Source organism: Chanodichthys erythropterus, chromosome 14 (genome assembly GCF_024489055.1).
Source record: "Chanodichthys erythropterus isolate Z2021 chromosome 14, ASM2448905v1, whole genome shotgun sequence".
Classification (NCBI taxonomy): domain Eukaryota; kingdom Metazoa; phylum Chordata; class Actinopteri; order Cypriniformes; family Xenocyprididae; genus Chanodichthys; species Chanodichthys erythropterus.
The window spans coordinates 20,233,551-20,259,760 of record NC_090234.1 but is presented as its reverse complement, the minus strand read 5'-3'; the positions used below and the strand labels follow the sequence as shown (position 1 = coordinate 20,259,760).

The following is a 26,210-nucleotide window of genomic DNA, read 5'->3' as shown; positions in this document are numbered from 1 at the left end:
CACTAAAAGGTTAAGTAAAATATAATGAATATATAGGCTAATACAGTGGATATATTAAGCAAAAGAGTTCATTTCTCTAACGAACTTACAAACTTTGGACACTGAATGGCTTTTCAACATACCTTCAGATGTTCTTTCATTTTTATACTGTAACTAGTATTAAAGAGGAAGAGATGATCGCATTCACTCGCGCTCCGCGCTCGTGCTGCCAGTTAAACTGAGGCACCTGTACAGTGATCTGTCAAGCGTGTCTAAACGGCATTTTCAGTTTAAATTTCGTGGACAGAATTTGAAGGATGACACTTTGTTTCTTATCGAAAGTAACAAAAAACAGAGCTTATTGCAATTATTGGTGGTTAATGCACAGAACCAAAGGCCCTGTACCAAAACGTATACGTGTACCGTTACACCCCTAATATATTAATATACATATATACATGTAAATTATATATAAACAAATATAAAAATTATGTCATCAGTAGCACTTCCGTCAGTTAGGCCAGGTTGCTTTTGCACTAATTGTGAGTTCATATGAACCAGACCCCAGACTACCTTTTCAAGCAGACTTGGGTGCTTTTTGCTGATGCCATTTTATCCTTGGATAAGAGTACAGTGCTCTCTATTTGATTAGGGGATGGTAAAGTGGACTAGCAGCCATCCATTCATGACCTCTGTGGGTCACTAATGCAGTTCCTCACCGCTCTGCTGTCTACAAACCACAGTACAAAAACCTCCCATGTTGATTTTTTAAAGAATCCAAAGTCCACAGTTGCCGTCTGTCAGTTCTCTGACACGCTACCTGTTGTGCATGATGCTAAACAGCGGTAATCTGTAATTAAAATCTCGCTCTCCCACTACAACAAGCACAACAGCAATCAGTGCAGGGAAGTTACAGGCTAAAGATGTAATGACTGTGGGAGATGGAGGGGTCAGGAGAGAAGACACAGCTGGTGGGATTGCTGTGCTCCTCCTCAGCATGTGGCTAGAGCGTCCTGATGTGTAATCAAAACCTGGCGTAAGGGACGTAGCTCAATCTGTGGTGCTGGAACAAGTTTTACAAAGGGGGGAAACTGAAGATGGATGGGTTGCAATGTCCCCATGTGGAAAAAAAAAATGAGCTCATGAATAGTAATCATTTTGCTCTGACATTGCTCAGAGATTTCAACACTGAAATGTCAACAATATGATTTCACATTAAACGGTCAATCAATTTTTAAATGTCAAACGTCAAAATATTATGAGACCAGAAATAACATAATTTCATAAATGAATAAATGTAAATAAATGTTAAACCATCAGAACTGTAAACTGAATTGCTTCTGAATTAATTCAGTATTTTTGCATTTTTGAGAATGTGAATTTTACTTAAATTAGTTTTTTTTTTTTGATCTGTTTTTCTTCATGCATGCGTAAAAAGACAACTTTAACTGTTTGAAATTAAATCAGATACTTAAACAAGAGCAAATATCATCTAACAAATATTTCAGAAATGTGCTTTTATTCTGAGACGAGAGGTTGACTAAATATTTTAAGGCTACACTGCATATAGTCTTGCATAGCTAGAACTTCTGACTTCATTGGATAAGGACTGCCCAGAGGCCATCTGACTGACATGTAAAGTAACCAATCACAGTTCGCTTTGTTCAGCGCCATGTTTAGGGGTGTAAAATTATAAAGTCGATGTCCCTACAATAACAGACCAGCGTGTAAAACTCTTGGGATTATTTTAAAGAGTCTATGTCCATAATACTTTTGAAAATCCAACGGTTAGTTGATCCTGATAAGCACTCATTGTCACAGTTCCATGAGGGGGTTTGGCCTCAAGGCATCTTTGTTTCCAGGTGGACCGTTAAAGAACTCGACACACACAAATCCTGTAGAAATCAACCAAACAGATGACGACTTCAAAACTTCTGAAGTGTTTCCAATTTTGTGTGCCATATATATAAGACCAATGGTCTGTGAGCGTGACGTCTGAGGCTGAGACTACACTGAATAGAGGCTGCAAAGGGGGCAGACATGAGCACTCTTCAAATCAAATCAACATGACTGTTTCCATCAGTAACAGTTTACCTCCTATACAAACATACACAATGACATCACAATTGGTGGGAGGAGCCCCATCTCATGAGGGTTACCTTTCAATCAGGCATTGTTATTCACATTAGCTCGACTAGAAGAGATACCAGTCATCATTGTCAAATCAATTTAAATTACACTTCACTGTCATTCACCTTCATTCTAACATAATTAAAAATCTATCAAGTAAACACATTAAATTTGACAGCACTCACACACCTGTAATGTCAGTAAAGCAAACTAATGCAAAAGCAGATTATGACGCAATTAACTTGAATTACTGACATTATATAATCATGCAAATCTTGTGTAATTCTCTTCAAACTGTTGCTAAGCCATGACATTAGTTCACCTGAAACAGAAAACAGCCCGAGAAGCAAAGAGTTTTCGCTAACATCCACTATGGCATCTCTCGGGACAACACTGAGAAATCAACAATCTCTTTTCTTTCTTTATATCTTTCTCTTTAACTGTATCTGAACCTATTTACGAGCTCCCACAATGATATCTGTAGCTCTGTAATATCAAGAATATCTTAAAGTGAGTCGATAGCTGTGACCTTGCCAAGGCCAGAGACTGTCTCTGAAGCACAGAAAGAACAGCAGATGGATAATGTGGTGCTTCTCTTCATGGCTGAGAACACCTGGCTGAGCACAAACCGACCTCAGTCTGTTGTGACTCTGGCAGCATTGATTTCAGTCATAGAGAGAGAGAGAGCCGTGACTATGCCCCGCTGTAATCACGCTGGGATCCTTCATCGGGCGCAGTCCTCTCAAGCACATAAACACAATCACACTGATGACTAACTCCTCTTTATCCAACACTGCCTCAACTGCCCTCATCGCAGAGATTTGTTCAATATATTTCACAAATTATGAGACAAATTAGTCTGTTTCCACTTTCTGTTGTTTTCATTTGTGTTCATTATGGTTGCAAACTGAGAATCAGTTGTTATTCTGAACTGGTTTCAGTAGCTAAACCATATGATTTTTGTAAATCACAAAACAATACAATAAAAAACAAATCAAATAAAAGCTTTCCTGACAAAGAATGTTTTGAGCAAAGCTAAATAATTAGCATCCCTAATGTCAGTTGGGAGAGAGTTCCACAGTTTTGGAGCATACATTGAAAAGGCCCTGTCACCCCTGGATCGTAACTGTGTTTTGGGAACCGTGCTGAGAAGATCGTAAATTGCGAGTTGGCGTGTAAGATCTGCCAAATACTGTGGAGCGAGACCATGCAGTGCCTTATATGTAAGCATTAGGATTTAAAATCTATACGGTATTTCACAGGGAGCCAGTGCAACATCTTCAAAACAGGAATTATATGGTCGCCAGCCCTAGCCCCAGTTAAAATTGTAGCTGCTGAATTCTGCAATTTGTTAAGAGAGGATTTGGACACTCCAACAAGGAGAGCATTGCAATAATCAATTTGTGAGAAAACAAAAGAATAAATAAATTTTTCAGCAACAGAAAAGGACAACAAAAGCTGAATACATGCAATATTTCTAAGATGAGAAAATGAGGTCTTTACTGGGTTCTGTACAAAAGGCTCGAATGACAAAGTGGCTTCAAAGATAACACCAAGATTTTTTAGTTTAATGAAATGAAATGAAAAAAAAAACAAAAAAAACAAATTGCTAGTACAACACATCAGTACATCTTGCATGCAAAAATGAACAGAATGGCTCCTATGAGATGGGTCTGTTCAAAAAACCGACCAAAACAACTCACATTTAAGTCATAGTTACAGAAAATGTTTGGTCATACTACAATGTAAAAAATAAGTTCAATAAAAATTTAAGTTGAAATGACTTATTTGGCTAAGTTGATACTTAAAAATGGAAGGCAGCAACTTTTTTTAACAGCGTCTCTGAAAATAAATGGAAACAAAAAATAAAGAATGGTAATTCTTGTTTACCTTTTTTTTAATATATACAGTACAGTCCAAAAGTTTGGAACCACTAAGATTTTCGAAGAAGAAGTTTCGTCTGCTCACCAAGGCTACATTTATTTAATTAAAAATACAGTAAAAAACAGTAATATTGTGAAATATTATTACAATTTAAAATAACTGTGTACTATTTAAATATATTTGACAAAGTAATTTATTCCTGTGATGTAAAGCTGAATTTTCAGCATCGTTACTCCAGTCCTCAGTGTCACATGATCCTTCAGAAATCATTCTAATATGATTGATTTGCTGCTCAATAAACATTTATGATTATTTTCAATGTTGAAAACAGTTGTGTACTTTTTTTTTCAGGATTCCTTGATGAATAGAAAGTTCAAAAGAACAACATTTATCTGAAATACAAAGCTTCTGTAGCATTATGCACTACCGTTCAAAAGTTTGGGGTCAGTAAGAATTTTTATTTTTATTTTTTTGAAAAGAAATTAAAGAAATGAATACTTTTATTCAGCAAGGATGCAAAAAGTGGCAGTAAAGACATTTATAATGTTACAAAAGATTAGATTTCAGATAAACTGTTCTTTGGAATTTTCTATTCATCAAATAATCCTGAAAAAAAATATTGTACACAAATATTTTATACAATTGTACACATTAAATGTTTCTTGAGCAGCAGATCAGCATATTAGAATGATTTCTAAAAGATCATGTGACACTGACTCTGACTGGAGTAACGATGCTGAAAATTCAGCTTTTCCATCACAGGAATAAATTACTTTGTGAAATATATTCAAATAGAAAACAGTTATTTTAAATTGTAATAATATTTCACAATATTACTATTTTTACTGTATTTTTAATTAAATAAATGTAGCCTTGGTGAGCAGACGAAACTTCTTTTAAAAACATTTAAAATCTTAGTGGTCCCAAACTTTTGGACTGTACTGTATATATAATATACACTACAGTTCAAAAGTTTGGGGTCGATTTTTTAATGTTTTTGAGAAAAGTCTTTTATGCACACCAAGGTTGCATTTATTTGATAAAAAAAATACAGTAAAAACAGTAATATTGTGAAATATTATTACAATCAAAAATAACGCCTTTCTATTTTAATTTATTTTAAACAGTAATGTATTCCTGTGATGCAAAACTGAATTTTAAGCAGCCATTGCTCCAGTTCAATCTCACATTATCCTTCAAAATCTTTCTTATTTCTTCCTATTATTACAGTTCATAATGGTTGTGCTGCTTAATATTTTTGTGGAAACAGTGGTATATATTTAATAGGATTCTTACTGAATAAAAAATCTTACTGACACCAAACATTTGAACAAAATTGTATATAAACAAAATATAGTAAATGGAATAATAATAATAATGATTTTATTTTATTTATTTATTTTTATGTGTGCTTTTGAATTGTAAATAGAATCATTAAGTGTATATATGGAATGTATGTATGAAAATAAAATGTTTAAATTCTTCATGATTCCCATTTCTAGTGTACATAATATTGTTATCTCCAAAAGACAGAAAGTTTTTTTTTATAGATATCATGTTCAGTAAGAAGGTGCTTAATAGCAGCTTGGGAGGACTTGCAGGCTTCTCTGCGTGTGGAGTGGAGGAAGCACTAATTATACATAAGGACACCTGCTCATAATGTTCCACAAACAGTCGGCTCTGACGGTGTGCCAGGAGAGGCATATGTCAGGGCACACATGCAGAACTCTTTGACACAATGGCAGTTCTCTTTTCTCTAAATCTCTCTGTTGAGTCATTCCTGTTATGCAGTACTTCCTAACAAGACATAAATAAAGAGCTAAAGTTGGGATAAAACTGAAGGTCTCAACTTGAAGATAATTTTGATATTTTCAAAATGATGATATCATACCAATTTCTGTGATTTTATCAAACAGGAGTAAATGCTTTTGATAAAACAACTAATCTCACAAAATATCAAAGAATGCATCACATTGGCCACATACAAACTGTAAAGTTTTAGAAGTGACGACCGCATTTAAATACGGGAGTGAATCCCCTAAATTATCGTTCCGTGTGTACGGAACGCGATTCATTCCTGAAATTGCGATGATTGACACCATGTTAACCATTGAAAAGTTCTGGCATCTTAAGTGTTTGGTTTCTGCTTTTTTTGACAAAAGTAATATTACAGCAACTAAAAACTTATGTTCTGCAATTTTAATTAAACCACCGTTTACAGCTCTGTAAACGCCTATAGGCGTCATATTTTGTTTCTGTTTGGAAGGCTGCACACCAGTGAAGTGTAGCCATGTCCACTTATTATAAGTGTCTTTGGGCTTGTACTTTGGGTTTGGTTCATAAAGAGATCAAGTTTATGGGGATAATAAAGTGGGCAGGTGTGGATTGCAATATTTTGGTCTTTTCAATATAAAGCGTTTGGATTTATCTGGGCTTATTATGAGCTTGTTTACTGTTTTTTTCTAACAAGATCTGGTAACACAAATAACAATTTCTTGCTCCACACATATAGAAGAGAGACACATCTTGCATTTAAATACGTCATTAACAACTAATTGTTTAGTTCGGTTGCCAATTTAGTACTCACTGTGTATAATTTTTGTAAATGCGGCTATTTTTCGGTTGTAGTTAATTCAGTTGTAGAATGCAGTTGTCACTCCAGTAAATTACTGAACTGTGTGTGTACAGAAAGGGATTAAGCACTAAAAAGTGAACTGACAGCCAAATTTAACTGTAGTGTGTACATGGCCATTGTTAATACTCACTAAAGCTTGTGCTGTTGTTTTCCCTCCAAAATTATGTTACTTCCTGGAGGATGAAGTCTTTAAGGAAGTGAATTTTGTAAATGGATATTACTACAAATATAAACTACTATGATTTAAAAAAAAAAAAAAAAAATAGTTTAATGTTTTATTCAATATATTAAGAGAAGGGCACATGAAAATGTACTGCATAGTAGGAATGACCCAGCTGAGAATGTTGATTGGAGGGGAGTTAGCATGACAAGAAAGGTAGGAGAGTTGAGTTCAGTATAAGAGGTAAACAAACAACAGCACTGATCAAGTGATACCTCCGAAAATACCCGCAAATCATGTGCACCACTAACTATCATTAGCCTATGCCATTCCTGGGAAGCTCAACAGAGACTACTGTGATTAGCTTCATTAGGAGAAAATAATTCATTTGATGGCCTTGTAGGGAGACGGTATAATTACGCTAATTTTGTGGTGGCGTGATTGCAGCCTGGAGAACCTCTTGATTTGCACCAACAGTCAAGCAGTAATTATGACAGCTTCTACTGTGTTTATTTGTTTATTTTTGGTGCAATCCATTGGGTGCTGGGCCATAAAAACAGTGCGGTCAACTGTAGACAGACTGGTGAGAATTTACTTTTCTTTAGCTCAAGGCTGGAATTAGAATTGAATTAGCAACACCACACAGAAAGTTCTCCAGGCTGCAATGACAGGAAGTGGAATTATATATATATATATATATATATATATATATATATATATATATATATACACTGTTTATTCTGTTTGATCCTGTTTGGTATCTCAAATGAAACTGAACTTAAGAATTGAACTGACATTTAAAAGACTATTGTAATTGTAATTTAATTTTGAATGGCACACCACCCTCATGTCATACTGACCCAAGGCTTAGCCTCCACTAACCACTTTAAAGAGCACTGTCACTTTGAATCACGGCAGGACAGTGCATTGGGGAGAGCGAGAAGAGTGACAAAAAAGTGAAAGAGAGAGAGAGAGAGAGAGAGAGAGAGAGAGAGAGAGAGTGAAAAGAAAGAAGAAGGTTTTGAGCGGCATAATAAAACAGCGGTGGTTAAATAAGCCCCAAATTCAGACTGACTTTCTTTCTATTTCAGATCCCATCAGCCTCTCTCTCTGTCTCCCTTCATTGCCGTCACCACAGCAGACTGGGTTTGGGGAGATAAAAGCACAAATCGATTTTGCTCCCTCATTTTGGGGGTTGGATCAGGGGCTGGAATCAATGCGTGAGGGGTCGACACGTCTGCAGACTTTCCCGCAAACACACTGTGGACATTTTGAAAGGAATATACCACATACTAGGGCTGCATACTTTAATTAAAAAAAAAAAAAAAAAAAAAAATCATACTGATATTAACTGGTATGTTTAAACTGATAATGTTACTTTTTTAATATCAAGGTTACAAGAACAAAAGGCAGATAGTAAATAAACCTGAAGAAACAGATCTCATGTTGAATAGATTGAACAACTTGCCTGCAATGCTTTTCTGTCATTTTTGCCTACGCTCTGCTAGGAGTAAGAGTCAATGATGATGTTTAAACAAACATAGACCACTAACACCATCCAGTGTAGACAGCATCACTGATTATAATGGAATTCACACTGAATATAATTTTATTGAATTCACACAGAAATTTATTAAAGGGGGCCTATTATGTCCCTTTTCACAAGATGTAATACAATTCTCTGCTGTCCCCAAAATGTGTCTAAAGTTTCAGCTGAAAATTCCCCACAGACCAGTTATTATAGCTTTTCAAATTTGCCCCTATTTGGGTGTGAGCAAAAACACACCGTTTTTGTATGTGTCCCTTTAAATGCAAAAGAGCTGCTGCCCCTGGCCCGCTTTCCAGAAGAGGGTGGAGCTTTAACAGTTCATGCTTCGGTTGCTCAACAACAACAAAACTGGAGAATCTCACACAGCCAAAATGAGGATTGTCTGTAGCGGTGTTCAGCCTTAAATTGTTCAAACCAGAGTCGGACACTGATGTAATGAAACTGGACGTTTCTGGATAAATTTATGTAGTTGCTGTGGAGTTGATTCAACTCATCGACTAGCATGTGCCGTCATGTTAATCTGTTGTGCAAAACCCATGTGGACACCCACTATACATAGCGTACCTGCCAAACAGAGCCATACACACCAGGCTAACGTTTATGATTGCCATCAAATGCTGTGAATTGTCTAATATCACTCAGACAGAAACATATTTTTAGCTTGCCAGGGTCAACTTGCAGGCTATCGAGACTTTAAATACTTTTCTGTGCTCTGTGCAAAGTAAAAACAGTAATATTAATAAAACATAAAATATTAATATTACTCAATTACTCCAGTCTTCACTGTCACATGGTCCTTCAAATATAATTTTAATATGCTGATTTAGTGCTCAAGAAACATGTCTTATTATCACAGTTAAAACGTTGTGCATCAGTTCTATTTGAAATAGAAGTCTAAATAAAATTATTCATTCCTTAAGAAAAAAAAAAACAAACAAAAAAAACTTTTGAACATTAGTGTACTCAAAATAGTTTGGGTCAAAAACGTGTTTGAAGATGAGAGCATGTCATGCCACCTGTCCATTTTGGCATCTGCCTAAATTGGCAAGTTTCTAGGTTTCTGCAAGCCACAAAATACAAAATTGTAAAATACCTTTTAAACATTGAAAAGCTAGTTTTGTTTTGCTGTCCTAACTATGCATGGTTTATATTACTAGTTGAATGTTGTAATTTGCATTCAGCATCGATTTTTCCCTGCTGTCTGCTAACCTAATGTCTCATTTTTGGCGGAGGCTCCAGTGTAGTATGCCATTCTAAATAGCCGCTAGCACACAATTATTGGACACTCTTCCAAACAACCGCACAAGCTGCAGTTTGTGAAGGACGATATACACTTAACATGAAGAACATTATCTATCCACACATGTTTTTTCTGAACCTTCAGAGAAGGTTTTAATTCCATCAGTGTCAACCCACACAGGAACGAGGCCAACATTAAAGGGGCCGACGGCCAAGAGAAGGGAGATGAAAGCAGGCTTGCTTACCGTATTGAAATTAGGGAACAGGCCGACCGGAGAGGAGCTCTCCACAGGGAAGGTCATGAAAGGCTTCATGTCCAGACCGGACTGCATCATTAGAGAAGGAGTCCGAACCAACGCAGGGAGTGTGTTGCTATGACAGGAACTTCCTGGAGCGGAAAAAGAGGCAGACAGTCAAGACAAAGAAGAGATAAAACTTCCAAAGCTCTAGGGACAAAATACTCATACTCATATGTGCATAGACGAGGAGAGCAAGAGAAGGTACATTAGAGAGCAGGCAGTGATAAGAGGAAACTAACTCATCATCGTCGGCCAAAGAAGCAGAATACTTGAGCACTCTGGGGAGGAAGGCTGGCACAAAAGAGATAGAAATGAGTGAGAGGTTGACGGGCGATGAAAAATATATCAGGAAATACCAAGTTCTGAACCGAGTAAGTTCACTTAAAAATGAAAATTCTGTCATCATTGACTCATTCCCTCATTTTTGGCTGAACTATCCCTTTAGGACATCATAGGCACATATTATTCAAGGGGAAACTTAGCCCATAATAAACTCCAACAAGCTTAATGCAAAAATGCATGTAATATATTATAAAATTGGATTATAAAAATGCTTAGAATATAATATACCTTTTTAATTCTATACAACATTGTATTGATAAAAAATAATTTAAAAAATAATATTTTACCCCATATTCGTGTGTGCTAAGCATTTGTTTATTAGAGTATGCTAACTCCAAAACAGTGTTATTATTGTAAAATCATAAAAAAACTATATAAAAAAAAACGTTTTTGTTAATTCAAATAAAGCTGAAATAAAATTAGCTGAAGCATTAAGATTACTAAAACAAATCTTTAAAAAACGTAAATATAAATATATGAAACAAACAATTAAAATGACAGAACATAATATTTCAAATTAACTTTTATTTTAAATCTTAATAAATACTATAATAGTATATAGATAAAAATAACACTTTACCAAACTCTATTATTAATTATGATTCTTTTTCCTCATGTAAGGAGCACTATTTGTAAAATAGGTTGTGGTGACAGTGGATAATGATCTTGCCTCAAACACTGACAGTTGTAGGTTTGAGCCCAGTCAGGGACAATCCATGAATTTTCACTATTGCGTCATTGACAAGACGCCTAACCACATGTGGTAACACTATTTTACAGTGTCCTTGTTACACATGTTACATGTAGTTTTGTAAGAACTACAAATACAAATGCATAATTACATGCAACTAACCCTAATCCAACCCCTAACCCTATGTAGTTAATTATTATTACTCAGTACTTACAATAAATGTATAATTACACTATAACAAGGACACCTTAAAATAAAGTGTAACCCCATGTTACTTCAGGGGCATGGTTCCTATAGTAAGTCTAGAGTAAGTGGCTTTGAATAAAATGCATCTGCTAAATGACTAGTCATTTAAGCATGCAAATTTGTTACAAGAAAGATCATTCATTTTTAATTCTTTACAATCACTAAAGCCCTGCGCACACAGTGCGATTTTTGCTGTCGCACAAGCTTCTCTTGAGTGAAATTGTCATTGATGCTCTTATGGTCGTGGCTCGAACTGTGTGAGAAGAATAATCAGCAAAGCCAAGGAGGTTATAAGCACCTCCCAACAATTTTTAAATATGTTTAAAAAAAAAACGGGGGAGTCAGCCCGATTTTGACCAGTGTGTAGGCTGTCCCCTATTGCCATATCATACACAACCACATCACATAGACTAGATCTATGAACAGTGTTGGGGTAAGTAGTATGTAGTATAACAGCCAATCACATTACTTTCCAGTGTTGCATGAACGTAATTGGCTAGCGTCTGTGATCTGATTGGTTGACGCCTGCATTGGCGCTTGAAAAGTTGAGAAATCTTCAACTTCTGCCGTGAGCAACGCGAGTGAAGTGACTCGACTCACAATTCAGTTCAGCAACGCATGACGTCACCCATTCAAGGTAAATGATAAGCATTAACGCCGACACCCTGTGTGTATGCAGCATAAGTCCCCAGCCCAGATTAGAAAAAGTAACGCAAAAGTAATGTAACGCATTACTTTCCATAAAAATAACACAATTAGTTACTTTTTAAGGGAGTAACGCAATATTGTAATGCATTACTTTTAAAAGTACCTTTCCCCAATATTATGAATATTATGAATATTTTTATAGCCCAGTGGTTGCAACCCTACAGTGTGCGCATACACTGAGTGACACATACAAATACACTCTCTAGTTGTCTTTTCACCAAATCATTGGCACACTTCTCTTTTTATTTTCTTTCTTTTTTCTATCCAAAGCTATAGCAGCAACATTGAAAGCTCAAGTCTCTGTGCTTAGCTTGAAAGCTCATGTGATTCCCGCCGCGAGTTGTGCCGTGTACCAGCTGCTTTGACACGATTACCAGGTTAACTGACTCGTAACGTGTGCAATGGCTCACGACCTCCCGAGTGTCGGAACTCGCACGGTGTACGCCCGCCTTAACTTAGTCTCTTTTCATTTACTCACAGTTATTCATCCTGACTGGAGATCTGGATCACATACTTCCACTATAATAGAACCGAGTCGTAATTCTAGTGCGACATTGCTGAATAAATTGGCCTATAATACAATTTGATTTGAAGCGTGAGCAGTACCATGTCCATTTATGTGACACAATGACAGCTCCAATCGGACGAGTAATGAAGAAGGATCTCGTGTAATATGCCATGGAGATATCTAATCATGTATGTGACGAAAGGAAAAGGGTCATTTCCAGTTCGTTGCACAATTAAAAGAGATTCGAGATCCTTTATTGTACGAATCAGAGGTCAAGCTGTGAAACGTAATCAGCCTGTGTGGCCAAAAAAATTGCAGACCATGGCTGTGTCGTCTTAGTCTTGAATTTCTTTATGTAATGGTTAACAAATCCTTGTAATGCTGGTAAAAATGATGACAACAGTAAAGCAAACATGCTTTTAGCATGGCAGGGGAACATCTAAAGCTACTGCACAGCACCCCGGGAGGTATAATGCACACTAAAGCTGCTTTAATCATAAGCTAGCGTGGCTCTTTGCAGAAAAAAATAAGCTGCAAATGTGTAAAAAAAATAAGCTGCAAATTCTCTCGTCATTTGGTCTGTCTGAACAAAAGTATGAAAAATAAACAAGGAATCAATGGCTGTCAGTTTGAGCTAACTGGCAAAAGGAGTAAGACAGAGTATGAAGAATGCTTTTGGCTTTCTTTTGAGATGCCATTCAACAAGTCAAGGCTGACTAGACAAGCTCAATGAGGCGTCTTGTAGTATATTTTGTGGCTGCCTTACAAACATTGGTTGGTTATATAAAACTGCATTTGTGGCTGTAAAACAAAAACAAATTATGGAAATGAAAAAAAAAATGTTATGGTTACAGTGTTTAAAAACAGTCTTTTCAGATGGTCATTATTTTCAAGAATATCTCTTCTAATTTATGTGTAAAAGATGTTTTTTTTCCCCCCAAAACATCACTGACTGCAATGCACAGGCCAGAACAAGTCCACTTCGCTTTATTACAAATGCACACACTCCATCGCTAGACAGATGTCTCCCTCTCCACCTGTACAACTGAGCACTGAAACAGACTTATTTTATTCCCATTTGCTGAGTTTAATGAGAACCACATGCAATAACTGAACTTGGCCCTCCGACTGGCATCAAAATTCATAGCCGTGATTTGAAGCTCTGTGGCCCGACCAGAACATTCAGTTTCAATAAAACAACTGCGTTTTCATGGTTCAGATGAGGCAAAACACTGCATATTTCAAAGCTTAATGAAACCATCAGAGATGTGCAGATTTAGATGGGTAATGATTGTCCTAATCATTTAGGTTTTGACTCACTATATTAGTTTAACCGCTTTGATGCACGAACTGTCTAATCACAAAGGAAAATATTCTCAGTGATTTTTTTTTATTTCAAAACAAGGCTATAATCATATAAGTATGTTTTTTTTTCTGCCAAAATGATTCATTTTAAGACAGTTATACATACTGCAATAAAAGACAATAATAACAATAATATATATCAGAGGTACAGTACTTTGTGTATAATCATGTTTTTCAGCCATTTCTATGTTGTCATACAATAAAAACATAGGCTGCATTGGAAATCGCATACTTCCCTACTTTCACTGTATGTGAAAAGAGTAGTATGTCCAAATTCACAGTATTCGTTGAAACAGAAGGCAAAAAGATTCTGAAGGGATTATCTGATGCAAGTGCAGCTCCTATCTCTTTGAATGGGAAACATCAAATCCTTAAAAGCTGTTTGCCAAGCTTTTGATTAAATTTCATATTTGATCAAATCTGACAACAACTGTCTCATAAATTTTTATTCTAAACGCTTGAATGATGACAAAAAACTGTATCTTTCAGGTGTGATCAAGCTAATGCGCATGTGCAGTCCTAAGTGCATGCCTCTGTAGGAAGCTCGCACCTGACTGTTTCTATAGGAACCGGAGCTTCTAACGGTCGCAGCAGCGACACGATGACTTTACCAATTGGCGATTGGCTCTTATTTAGAAGGGGGTTCTTATTCCGCCATATTGTGCGTTGTACTTTCTCCCATTCAAAATAATAAGGGTGATGCATCTTGTGTTAATCTATAGTCTTTGATAGAACATACATAGCCACTGTGGCATATGATGGCAACAGTCATAGAATTATGGGTAAGGGTCAAAGGTCAACATCCATGGTGGTTAGGAAGTAATATTAATCTGCCTTCATGTGCTATCAGAAATTTCCTATTTCCCACTTCTGAAGTTGTGATTATGAGCTCGTCACATTCAAGTACTTAGTTGTTGGAAAAAACAGGAATCATGGAGGTCACCAAGTTTATTCTTGCCTATTTATTGGGAAATCTTTTTAAAGCCAAAATAATATTTAGTGTTCCATTCATTGACAACTATATGAACAATCACTACACTATCTAGTCAGCATGTTGGCGATTCTGGAATTTCGGTCAAATACAGGCTATATTCGCTGTATATAAAACATATATTATGCTTAAAATGATTGTTCATTATGTAAATATGCACTACTTTAACAACAACACAAGGTAATGTAGCTGTTGTGAAAAAAACTAATAAAGAATAGCAGCCACAGCAGCAACTGTTCTCCCCTCCGCCATGTCAGGAACTCGGGTATCAAAATTATTTCAGAGCTTCCCAGTGCTAAAAACAACTTAAGAGGGCATTCATGTCCAACTTTTAACTAGGAAACTAATTCTGATAGCACATGAAGGCAGCATTATTTCACATGGATGGTTAAGGCCCAATTTACACTTTCACGTTTTAAGTTTTGCCCCAGTCACACCTGTCGTTTACACTACGGCGGCGTTTTCGAAACTCAAAAATGGAGACTTTCGAAAATGCTGCAGACCCCATTTTAAGATACATTTACATGACAACGACATGCTTAAAACTGAGAAGTTTTTTGCGTACAGACGACAAAACGTCAAAACGATCCCCATTCATATGAATCTGTGAAAATGACTAAAAACGCTATATTCTGCTGGCAGGTCATTAGATGGCGATGAAACACTATAGACTGAACATGTAGTACGCATGTGCATGATGTCATTGTTTCCAAAGATTCCGTTTTTGTTGTTTACACGGAGACTTTGAAACCCGATTTCAAAAATTCGCCTTTCAGGCCACCAAAACAGTGTTGTCGTGTAAATGAATGCCCAAAATGCATAAAAAGTTTTAGTTGAAAACGGTGTCATGTAAACGGCCCCTTAGTTTGAAAATGCTGGGGTTGCGTTTCAGTATAAACGAAGGCTTTTGAAAACGATGGCGTGGCTGCCCACGCTCGCTCTGCGTATATCCTTGACGACTGTGTAACAATAACATGGAGACTGAACTGGAATCTTTGCTGGCTTTGTTGTAATTTTTAGCAGCCATTGTGCAGTTAAACTCTGCATTCTTTTAATACTGCAGCTGCCTACACACGCAGGAGGCAACTGTTTACACTTGTAAGCGTATGCCCAGTGTGCATGAATGGTCATGTGACATGCGTTTTTGGTCATGTAGTGTAGACGGAGATTGTTTCTGAAACGCTGTATAGACGAGGATAGTTTTCATTTTAAAATTCCATTTTAAAACTCGTAAACATATTTCCCTACCAGTTTCTTTTTTTCTCTCTATTTATTTACCACTCTTACTCTCTACCTAGACGCCAGGCTAAATTGCAGGGAACAATACCTGAGGACCATTACAAAAAGACAAGGAGCTGTGTTGCAGGGCAGACATGCCAGTGGTTTGAAGAGTGTGGTCAGGGCCAATCATTAAAACCGATGACAGAATAAAGTGTGTGTGTGAAATGGGCAACAGTAATTACTGTTCTTCTTTGTGCACTCTGCAGCCAAAGAGCCATGTTTGGCCAGAACAGGTGTTTGAAGCAGACCAGCATATACAGAGCATAGGAGAAAACAGCAGCATGAGAGTCAGTGATGATGATATATAATGGGATGTGGTGACTTACATTTAAAATTCACTGGAATATCCAATATAAGCATTACCCTATTGTTATCTAATATAAATAAAATATAAACCACATATTTATGATTCAAACAAAAAGCAACACGAGCAAGCGTTGTTCTGAATATTCTGCACACTCGGTATTGATATAAGGTGATATTGCTTTTATAAAGCAACACAATAAACAAAGATCATATTCAGTAACATGCATTGTATATGTTTTTTTTTTTTGTGTAGTTTTGCTCTGTCAACGAAAACAAACTCGATACTAAGGCATTGCGCATCTCAGTGCGACACAATAGAGATGTTTACTTCCTGAATGAAATGGTGATATTAAAATTAATCTCATGAGTGAATGATTCTAAGACTCACTTGTTAAGGCAGTAGCCAACAGTCGTCACATGTTTCGTTTATGAATGAATCAGTGTATTTGAATGAATCGGTTGATTGAATGATTGAATCGGTTACTGGTAAACATAGTAATTTGTTGCAGAAAAAGTCATTAAAAATCCTCACATAGATTACAGTATGTCTCAAAAACCAAAAAGGGCCATAAATACAGAAATATAGAAATGAATAATGAATATGAAACATGACCATACTGATATGACGATGTCCAAAAACACTTTGGTAGTTATTTGAAGGCTAAAAGACAAAAATATTAATTCTCTTTATTCTGTTCAAGAAGATTACTCATTACTCATGAACATGAATCGACAGTGAGCTTCTGCTGTGATATTCATTTTGTTTCTCTCAGAGTCACCGTTATAAGGTGTATCAAAGCACTGAATGTATGTGTCATTCAAATAGATTCAAAAGCACCATCTCTTAAACAACATCAGCATCCCGAGAATGAAACCAATGAAAGTAATGACTGTTACCTGGGAAACGGTGGTGACAGCCAGAGAGCATGATGTGAGGGGAGATGGAGTTCTGTGTAATTTACGTGGATTCTGGGTATGTGATTTGAACAAGGCCGAATCAGGATTTGCATTTAGCCTAATAATGGAGAGGGTAAAAATAAATTTCCCTTTTTAAATCCATCTTGTTTTTGCTCATGCTGACAGTAATTCAATCTGAACATGGGCTATGTTTTCATTTAGAGGTTCAAAAATAGGTAAAATGGGGAAAAAGCTATCAAAAATTTTTATTTCACATCCAGCTCTGTTCATATCTGGACATATAATTAACCTCTTAAAAGGGAAAAACATCACCAAATGCTCTCCAACCAACCACCAACAGGCTATAGAACCTTGAACACTCACACAGAGCATTCCAACATCTACTGCATTCAGTTGTTGATGCAGGTAATGATCATACTGTTTCCAAGGTTAGCTCCTCCTAACAATGCTGAAGAAATCAGCTGCAAACCTGAAAGTTTGCGAGCTGCATGTCATTAGTAAAGGTAAATGAAAGGTTAAAATCAAATTTAGCACGTAATCCAGAGCTGAAATACCACAGCCAGGTAAACAACAGGTGGTTTTTAAACAACCAAACAAAGACCCTCTCTTGTTTTCAGCCTCCTGCCTTGCGGCTTGTTAGCAAAGCTGAAAATGTTTCCACAGGTAGTCTTCAGGTTCCACAGAAAACATTTCCTTCTTTTTTATTTTGTATTTTATTTATTTATTTATTTATTTTTTGCATTATATATTGCTCAAATATGACATTTCTAATGTTACAAAGAATTCCTATTTAAAAAATGCTGTACTTTTGAACTTTCTATTCATCAAAGCATGTATCACAGTAACCACAAAAACTGATTTCAACATTAATAATAAGACATTTCTCTGGAGTCCAAAATCAGCGTATTAGAATGCTTTCTGAAGGATCATGTGACTGAAGACTAAAGTAATGATGCTGAAAATTCAGCTTTGCCATCACAGGAATAAATTACAAATGAAAATATATTAAAATAGAAATTATTTTATTTTATTTTATTTTATATCTTGCAGTTCTATTTCTAACAATTGCAAATTTATATCTCACAATTCTGACTTATTTTCTCAGAATTGCGAATAATTATCTTACAATTCAGACTTTATAACATGCAATTGCGAATCACGCCATACTGACTTTATAACTCGCAATTCTGACTTTATAAGTCCCAATTTAGTTTTTATCTCACAATTCTGACTTTATAACACACAACTGTGACTTTATATTTTGCAATCCTGACTTTATAGCATTTGCAAGTTTATATCACTTGATTCTGAGAAAAAAAGTCACAATTACCTTTTTTTATTTTTGATTCAGTGGTGGAAACAAGCATCCACAGACTTCTTTCAAACACGTTTAAAAATACTACATTGTGGAAATTTGTTGTAAAATTGCAATTTTCTTTACTTGCTGTTTAGCAGCAGGTTTATCTAAAATAGTAAATACAACAATATAAAATCACAATGGAAAAATGTATTATAAAAAATATTTTGAAAACACCAAACACATTTGCAAAAATAGACTTTGTGATCAGAATATGTGCTTATCCAAAAATAATAAGTACAGATTATTTGAGCATTAAAAAGAAAATCGGAATATACAAGGCTGCGTTTTAACGTTTGTAAGCCTAAATGACCATTCACAAGAAGAACGATAACTATGACAATAACTATAATGATAACTATATGAGCGTTCAAACCAGCTGACGATATTGTTCTGTTTATTCTAAGCGTGATGCAGTTTTGTTGTCTGCCACTTTAAATGCTCGAGCTCTTAAAGCAAGATGGATTCTGATTGGCTGCCAATGTTTTTATTGTTCATCAACTGGAAAAAAATAATTCTGATAGCAATTCCAACAATATGATTTCTCTGTGCCATTATCGTTATAGTTGTGGTGTGGAGTCTGCTATTTTTCTATATTTAGAACAGTTTTTGGAACTATATCTTTATTATTATTATTATTATAGTTGTCGTTCTTGGTACATAGAACCATTGGCACCAATGGTCTCTATGATCAACTTAGCTCACAATGCTTTTGAGAAACGCAGCCTAGTTCTGTTCTTGTATTTCAACTTTTCTACTTCAAAAGTGCTTACTGTATCACTGCACCTTGTAAACATGACTTTGTTTCCAGATGGATTGGTGCACTCCTGATTTCCAGCTATCAGAATATCTTGTGATTTTATCTAGCTCTTTCCATTTTGTGTTTGCAATATGCATCAGCCGGTCAGTGAGAGGAGTGTGAGCAGCCCATGGGTGTGAGACTGTATCTGTCTCAACTAGGCCACAGAAGCACAAAGAAACAAATGATCACAGGCTACTTCTGATTGTGAAAAAGCAGCAAGTTCAAGTCCAAGGTGACTAAGGCAGACAAAGGTGTACAGTCATGAAAACGAGTTCAAAAGTCAGTCTAGGTGGATGATTTCCATTCTAGAGTTATTGAAGAGTATGTAATAAAAGTTCACAGAACCAGTCAAAGATCTTCTGAGGAAAATAATAGCGTATATGCACTCAAAGTCGTCTGCTTTTTCATAGAGAATGAAGTCTGAAATTGAGAAGCTAAAAATGATACTCAAATCAGCCTTGACCCAAGTTTCTCTTTCAACTCCTTTTCATCATCCAGCCATGTGCTTCCAAGTCCGATTGGAGAAATGAAACGCCTGAGAAACAGCTGGCAGTGGCACTTGTCTCTCAGAGGTTTCCTTTTTGAGCAAACAGCCAACAGACTGTAGTGGCGTTAATAAAATAGCAACATACACTGGCCAAAAAACATTTGGACATATCAGCAAAGCTAAAAAAAAAAAATGTGTACATCACTGCATTGCATTAAAGGTGCTCTAAGCGATGTCACACGTTTTTAGGCCAAAACATTTTTTGTCACATACAGCAAACATCTCCTCACTATCCGCTAGCTGCATGTCCCCTGAACACACTGTAAAAAAAAACTCTGTCTCTGTAGTCGCCACTATCTCCAAAAACGACAACAAAAACTACCTTGTGCAGCCTGGATCACGAATCATAATAAACATGCTCCAGCCAATAACCGACAAGAATGATTTTAAATGCGCGTTCATGACTGTTTCAGGAAGCACGGAGGGGAGGGGGAGGAGGAGGAGGAGGAGGGAGGGTCTAGCTCTGTTTTGTTTGACAACACTTCAAACGTCAACAGGAAGTTACTCCACCCAGGATCACTTAGAGCACCTGTAAACATATCAAAGAAAGACACAACACTTTCCAGTAGAAAATGACACCTGTGTGAATATACATCCACTAAAAACAATCTTCAAACCAGTTAAAAGGCAAGCAAAGTCAGAAACAAAAGTTAGTTCTAAGAAAAGTTGTTTGCAGATACTTTCTTTCCTATTTTGTTATCTAACACAGTGACATTTGTACAATTATAAGTGTGCCTTAAGTGTCCAAATCCTTTTTGGAGCGACCATAGGTCAGGACAGGAGTGCTTATCAGTACTTCGCCTTGCCGGATGGGACGCCGTGACATTTGCAGTGTTGATGGAGTGAGAGGTTGGACCCTCCTGCAGAGCAGGAACGAGAGCTGGCGAGAGCCCCTTGGCTCACCTTCACCCTTTCGCAATTTTGAGTCCCTCCATCTGATTGTATTTGACAACGACTTATCAAATGATGCGCTGTGTAACGCTGCTCTTTTCCCAAAGGTTAGCCAGCATGCACCTTATTTCACAGGGGTATTCTAGGAGATAAAAATAAGAGAAGAAAACTATACTTATAGGGACTTCATTCTGAATTTAGCCATCTTAAGAGTTTGACAAATGGAAAACGTGTCGCATGCTCTCTTTAAAGCGTAAAAAAAGTCTCAATTTCATAAAAAAAACAACAAAAAAAAACTTTTCACTTTTCATGAAAATGTATTTACAAAGAAATGATTAACTCGAGAAGCAGTGCATGCAAAGATTAACACACAAAGTTTCCACACACAAATCTTAAATATTTCACCTTCAATTGACTGGTGAACCAAATCCAAATCCAAATGATCCTCCAAAGCACACAATGCAAGATACAAATACCTTCTGATGAATCAAAGAAATGTGACAGCGTAAAGAAGCCTGCAGCACAAAACACAGGATATGTGTCCTTGAATGAAGTCCTAACATTAATTCAGTCCACACAGAACAATAACTGCCAAAAATTCACTCTCCATTAATCACGATGACTGAATTGTAACACTTTGGAACAACTCATGGAATCAAGCAGAGCTTCTGGAGTCAAAAGTCTAAGTTTGGGTAACTTTTCTGCATGTCTTATTTGGAGCCTACTAGACAACTTTGTGAATAATGTCACAGCTATACACGAACATCCGTTGGCATAGATATGGGAAATCTGACTCACTGCAGATCAGTTCTTTTGAACAGTTTGTTTCAGTTAACTGGTTCAAAAAAGGATTAAATTATTCTTTCATGTCATCACACGGTCCCTATCTTGGCATGGTATATTTCATGCTCTAAAATGTTACTATAAACAATAAAAAAATTTCATATTTCTTAGTTCAGTTAATGCCAGATTTGATTCTGCTTGTAGAAACAAAGTAATTTATAGCCCAAACATAATTTGCATGTACACTACTGTTGAAAAGATCGGGGTCAGCGTGCACAGAAATATTAAGCAGCACATCTTTTTTTTCTACATATAATAAGAAGAAATGTTTCGTGAGCACAAAATCAGCATTAAAATGATTTCTGGAGGATCATGTGACACTGAAGATTGGAGTAACAATGCTGAAAATTCAGCTTTCATCACAGGAATAAATTACATTTTTAAATATTTTACAATAGGGAACAGTTATTTTAAATCATAACATTTCACAATATTAATGATTTTACTGTATTTATGATCAAATAAATGCATAAGACACTTCTTTCAAAAACATAAAAAAACACTTTAGCACATTAAAGAAAGTTAATTAAAGAGTACTTACAATATCCCAAATGTTTTCAACCATTTGTAAATCTTGAGAAAATTGCTATTTTTACCAAGGCTCCGGGACCATAGACAGTAAAAGAAATGGACACAGCGACCCCATTGGAACTCAATTGAGTCAAGTGAAGCCCATTTTTAGCGATTTTTAGCACTTCCGTTTCTGACGCGCAGACTCACACTAAGCTTGATGACGTCAGCAACCTGTCTGACAGATGTAAATCTTCTAGTAGCTCTGCGTGAAAACTGCCATCGTTAATCTTGCAGAGACGGCGAGCTTGAGCGGGGAGTTCTTTGGCGTGAGTGAGCAGGAGTAAGTATTCTGATTGATTAGTTTGTATAGTATTTTAAAATGTAACGCCAGTACGCCATATTAAGATAATCTCCCCGATTGCCTGCGAGCTTCTCCTCCTGTCTGTACGGTAATTTCTCTACTATGCGACAGAGAGTCGAGTGGTTATGACGCAATCGTTAGCTTTTTTTTTTTCAAAAACTGTTTCTACGGGGCCATAATGTAACATAGAAGGTAATGGAGCCCTTTATACATTGTCGTGTATGTTTAGAAATAAATAATGGACAAATGGAGTCTTTAAATGCCTCAGATGTAAAGTTATTCACTGTCAAAGTGACGCCAAAATGAATGGGAGTCAATGGGGATGCTAACGCAAGTGAAGTTCTGCTAAAAAATGGCAGCACGCGGCCGACTTCAACTTCCGCCAGTCAATTGCGTCATACCCGCGTTAACCCTCGTTTTCCGGTTTTATTTTGTAGAAACCATGGAAACACCAAAGACGCTTTAATATATTACACATTTTAATAGACATAATTATTTGTATTAACAGTAATACATAATTTTCTCCATCATACAATATGTTTTAAAATTAATTCCATACCATTTATCAACACAAGCCATCCATTATTTAATATGATATTCTAAAATCTTACTGCAGTGTGCAACAGTGTCTCACAGCAGTCACGGAGTGAATGCGCAGAGTAACATTATAACATAATTTTCAACACACTCAAATGTATCTAATACTAAAAAGAGCTGCGTTACCTCATACTCATGACCGGAAAAGCGGAAGCGGCGCCAGCGACTGTTTCTTGTTCTGCTGCTTGTGAGGCGTGTGTTGCGCAATCACTCATGCGGCCTCGTTTCTGCTCTGCTTCATACTAAATAACCTCATCCTTGAACATGATTTGTTCCCGAGTCCTATCCCTATTCTTTTGCACCGTCCGTTGAGGTGGAGACCACATGTCCCAAGATTCCGCTCTAAAACTTGGCATCATCAAGCTACGCCTTTGATTTGAAAAGGCTTCTAGCGACCTCTAGCGGCTGAAATTATTACATATTGTACCTTTAATGTTGATCTCTTGGCTGAAAATGTTTTTGCGAATTAATAAATAAATACCAATATTGTATATATATATATATATATATATATATATATATATATATATATATATATATATATATATATATATATATATATATATATATATATATATATAAATTTATAAAAGGGTTAGTTCACCCAAAAATTACATTTCTATCATTCTGTCGGCGTTCGGACGTAAACACGAAAGCTCTGCACTGCGTTAACTGCGTTAACTGCGTCAACTGCGAAGGAGACTGACAGGAAAGAGGAAAAATTGTTGAATAAAGTCATTATTTTTGTTTTGTTTTTGCCCACAAAAAAGTATTCTCATCACTTCATAACATTAAGGTTGTAAACCACTGTAGTCACATGGACTATTTTAACCATGTCTTTACTACTTCTCTGGACCTTGAATGTAGTAATTTTGTTGCTTTCTATGGGAGATAAAAAAACAAAACAAAAAAACAATCGGATTTCATCAAAAATATCTTAATTTGTGTTCTGAAGATGAATGGAGGTCTTAAGGGTTTAGAACGACATGAGGGTGAGAAATTAATGACAGAAATTTCATTGTTGGGTGAACTAACCCTTTAAGTTCATCAGTCAGGTAATATTTCCTATACATTTTATTTGTAAAATAATGCGATATGCAAATGATTCATGAACGAATTATTTAAAAACACAAACCGATTCAACCATTTCACTGAAAAGATCCAATTCAAAAGAATGATTCATTCACAATAATGTGTGGTCTCCGAGTACAGGCTGTCTGTCAGGTCTAGGTTTTCGCTCCATCTCTCCCAGGCGGGAATGGAAAAGTTGAGGTAGGTTACGTGGAAGGGGGTGGTCTCCTCGGGGATGGGGTGCATCTGTTGCAGGTGGGATTTAATCTGTTTAATCCTTGTACTGGAAGCAAGAAACCAAGCTGAGAAATAGAGATAGAGAAAGCGAGGGAGATCTTGAGATGTGGTCACTCACTTGCACCCTGCAGGTCTCTAGCCACCTGCTGCAACAAACGAGCAGCAAAGAGAAATCATACTGAACCTGCACCGGCTCAGATGTCATTTGAAACCTAATCTAAACCAAGCTGCAATGAAAAATCTTTTCACTTCAGTAAACACTACAGCAGGGGCATTTCTAGGGATCATAAACATAGCATCTGTTTTTCTACTTATTACTGCCGTGATTCCGTGATTTGGCAGATATTTACATCCACAAGACAAAATAGCAGCTGAATTTATGCAATAATAGCGGAGTACAGTAAATTAGGGTGGTGGCGAAGCTTTTCAGATCTAGCTGGAAAAACAAGCAAGACCAGTACTTTGAGTAAATTAAGCCCTCCCAAATTTTGGTGGCATTCCAAACCCAACTGTGAGAGTGACTTTTCCTTTTAAATGGCCCTCAGAGAATGATTTCATCACTAATTCCTAAAAAAGGCCTTTCCAAAGAGTGTACGTTATTAGACTGGGGTAATGTTTCTTAAGCTTTTGTACAGGGGAAAACAGATACTGTGGTTATGACTTCATATTTTTTCTGGCTGTTACTATTGGAAGCATAGAAACCCACTGAACGGGAAACTGAAAAAAGGCTGCGGTGAGATGCAGCTTGCAGAATTAAACAACAGGAGAACGCTGTGGATCGCAGAAACACTCATTGCTGACAGTTTGAGGACAATTTCCTACGCCAAAAAAGGAAAATGTTTGGGATTAAATGAGCACACATCAGGCCTGGTATAGAGGGGCTTTTTCATTCTTGCCATAAACGATGAACATTCATTTTTGCAGAGCGCAGCCCCAAACCCACACATCTGAATTTGATTCTTCTCATATAAAGGAGATCTCCGAGGAGTGAAAATAATTCAGCCCAACAGCAGACTGTCTCTGTGATCTACAATGTTTGGAATATCTTCGAGCAGGTGCACGATTAAACTCAACGGAAGTTTGCTTCTGCTGTTTAAAGTAATTCAGACAGAAATGAAAATCCTGTCATCATCTACCCACCCTCATGTCATTCCAATCCTGTATGACTTTATTTCAACCATGGAGTTACAAAAGTATTCATCAGAATATCAAAGGGGTTCTTTTCCATACAGTAAAAGAGAATAGATATAAAAGTGGTCCATATACGACCCCGCACTATAGCATTTTTTTTAACTGAATGCAAGAGAAAATGAAATTTGAGAGCTACAGTTGAGTTATGGCTTAAATTTCAGTCTGTTTCTCACAAAAATATATAATATAACTTCAGAAGCCTTGGAATTTAACGCACAAGCCACACTTTATGGTATATTTTTATAGTGCTATTTTCCTTTTTGGAACTTGACAGTCCCAGTTCACTTTCATTGTATGGAAAAGCTCAGCCTAGCACCTCCTCTTTTTTTTTTTTTTTTGCATTTCACATAAGAAAATAAATCCTATGTGTTTGGAACAACATAAAATAATGATGTTTTCATTTCTGGGTGAACTACTCCTTTAATATTTTGTGATGGACATGTCTGCCACTTTATATGTACTGATGCCAAATTTGCCAGGTTTTTCCCAAGGTTTTTTTTTTTCCTCCATTACTGTCACCTGATTTTTGGTTCCTTGCCACTGTCACATTTGACTGGTTAAGTTGAGGT

At 36.4% G+C, this 26,210-nt stretch overlaps 1 protein-coding gene across 4 annotated transcripts in view; it reads right to left on the bottom strand.

Moving 5' to 3' along the window:
- znf385b (zinc finger protein 385B) overlaps positions 1 to 26,210 on the bottom strand; it is a 162,292-nt gene that overhangs the window by 37,880 nt on the left and 98,202 nt on the right. For all 4 annotated transcript variants that reach the window (XM_067409406.1, XM_067409408.1, XM_067409409.1 and 1 more), the window contains one exon: positions 9,822 to 9,964. In XM_067409406.1, the coding sequence (XP_067265507.1) occupies positions 9,822 to 9,964 (143 nt within the window). The remainder of the gene's footprint in view (positions 1 to 9,821; positions 9,965 to 26,210) is intronic.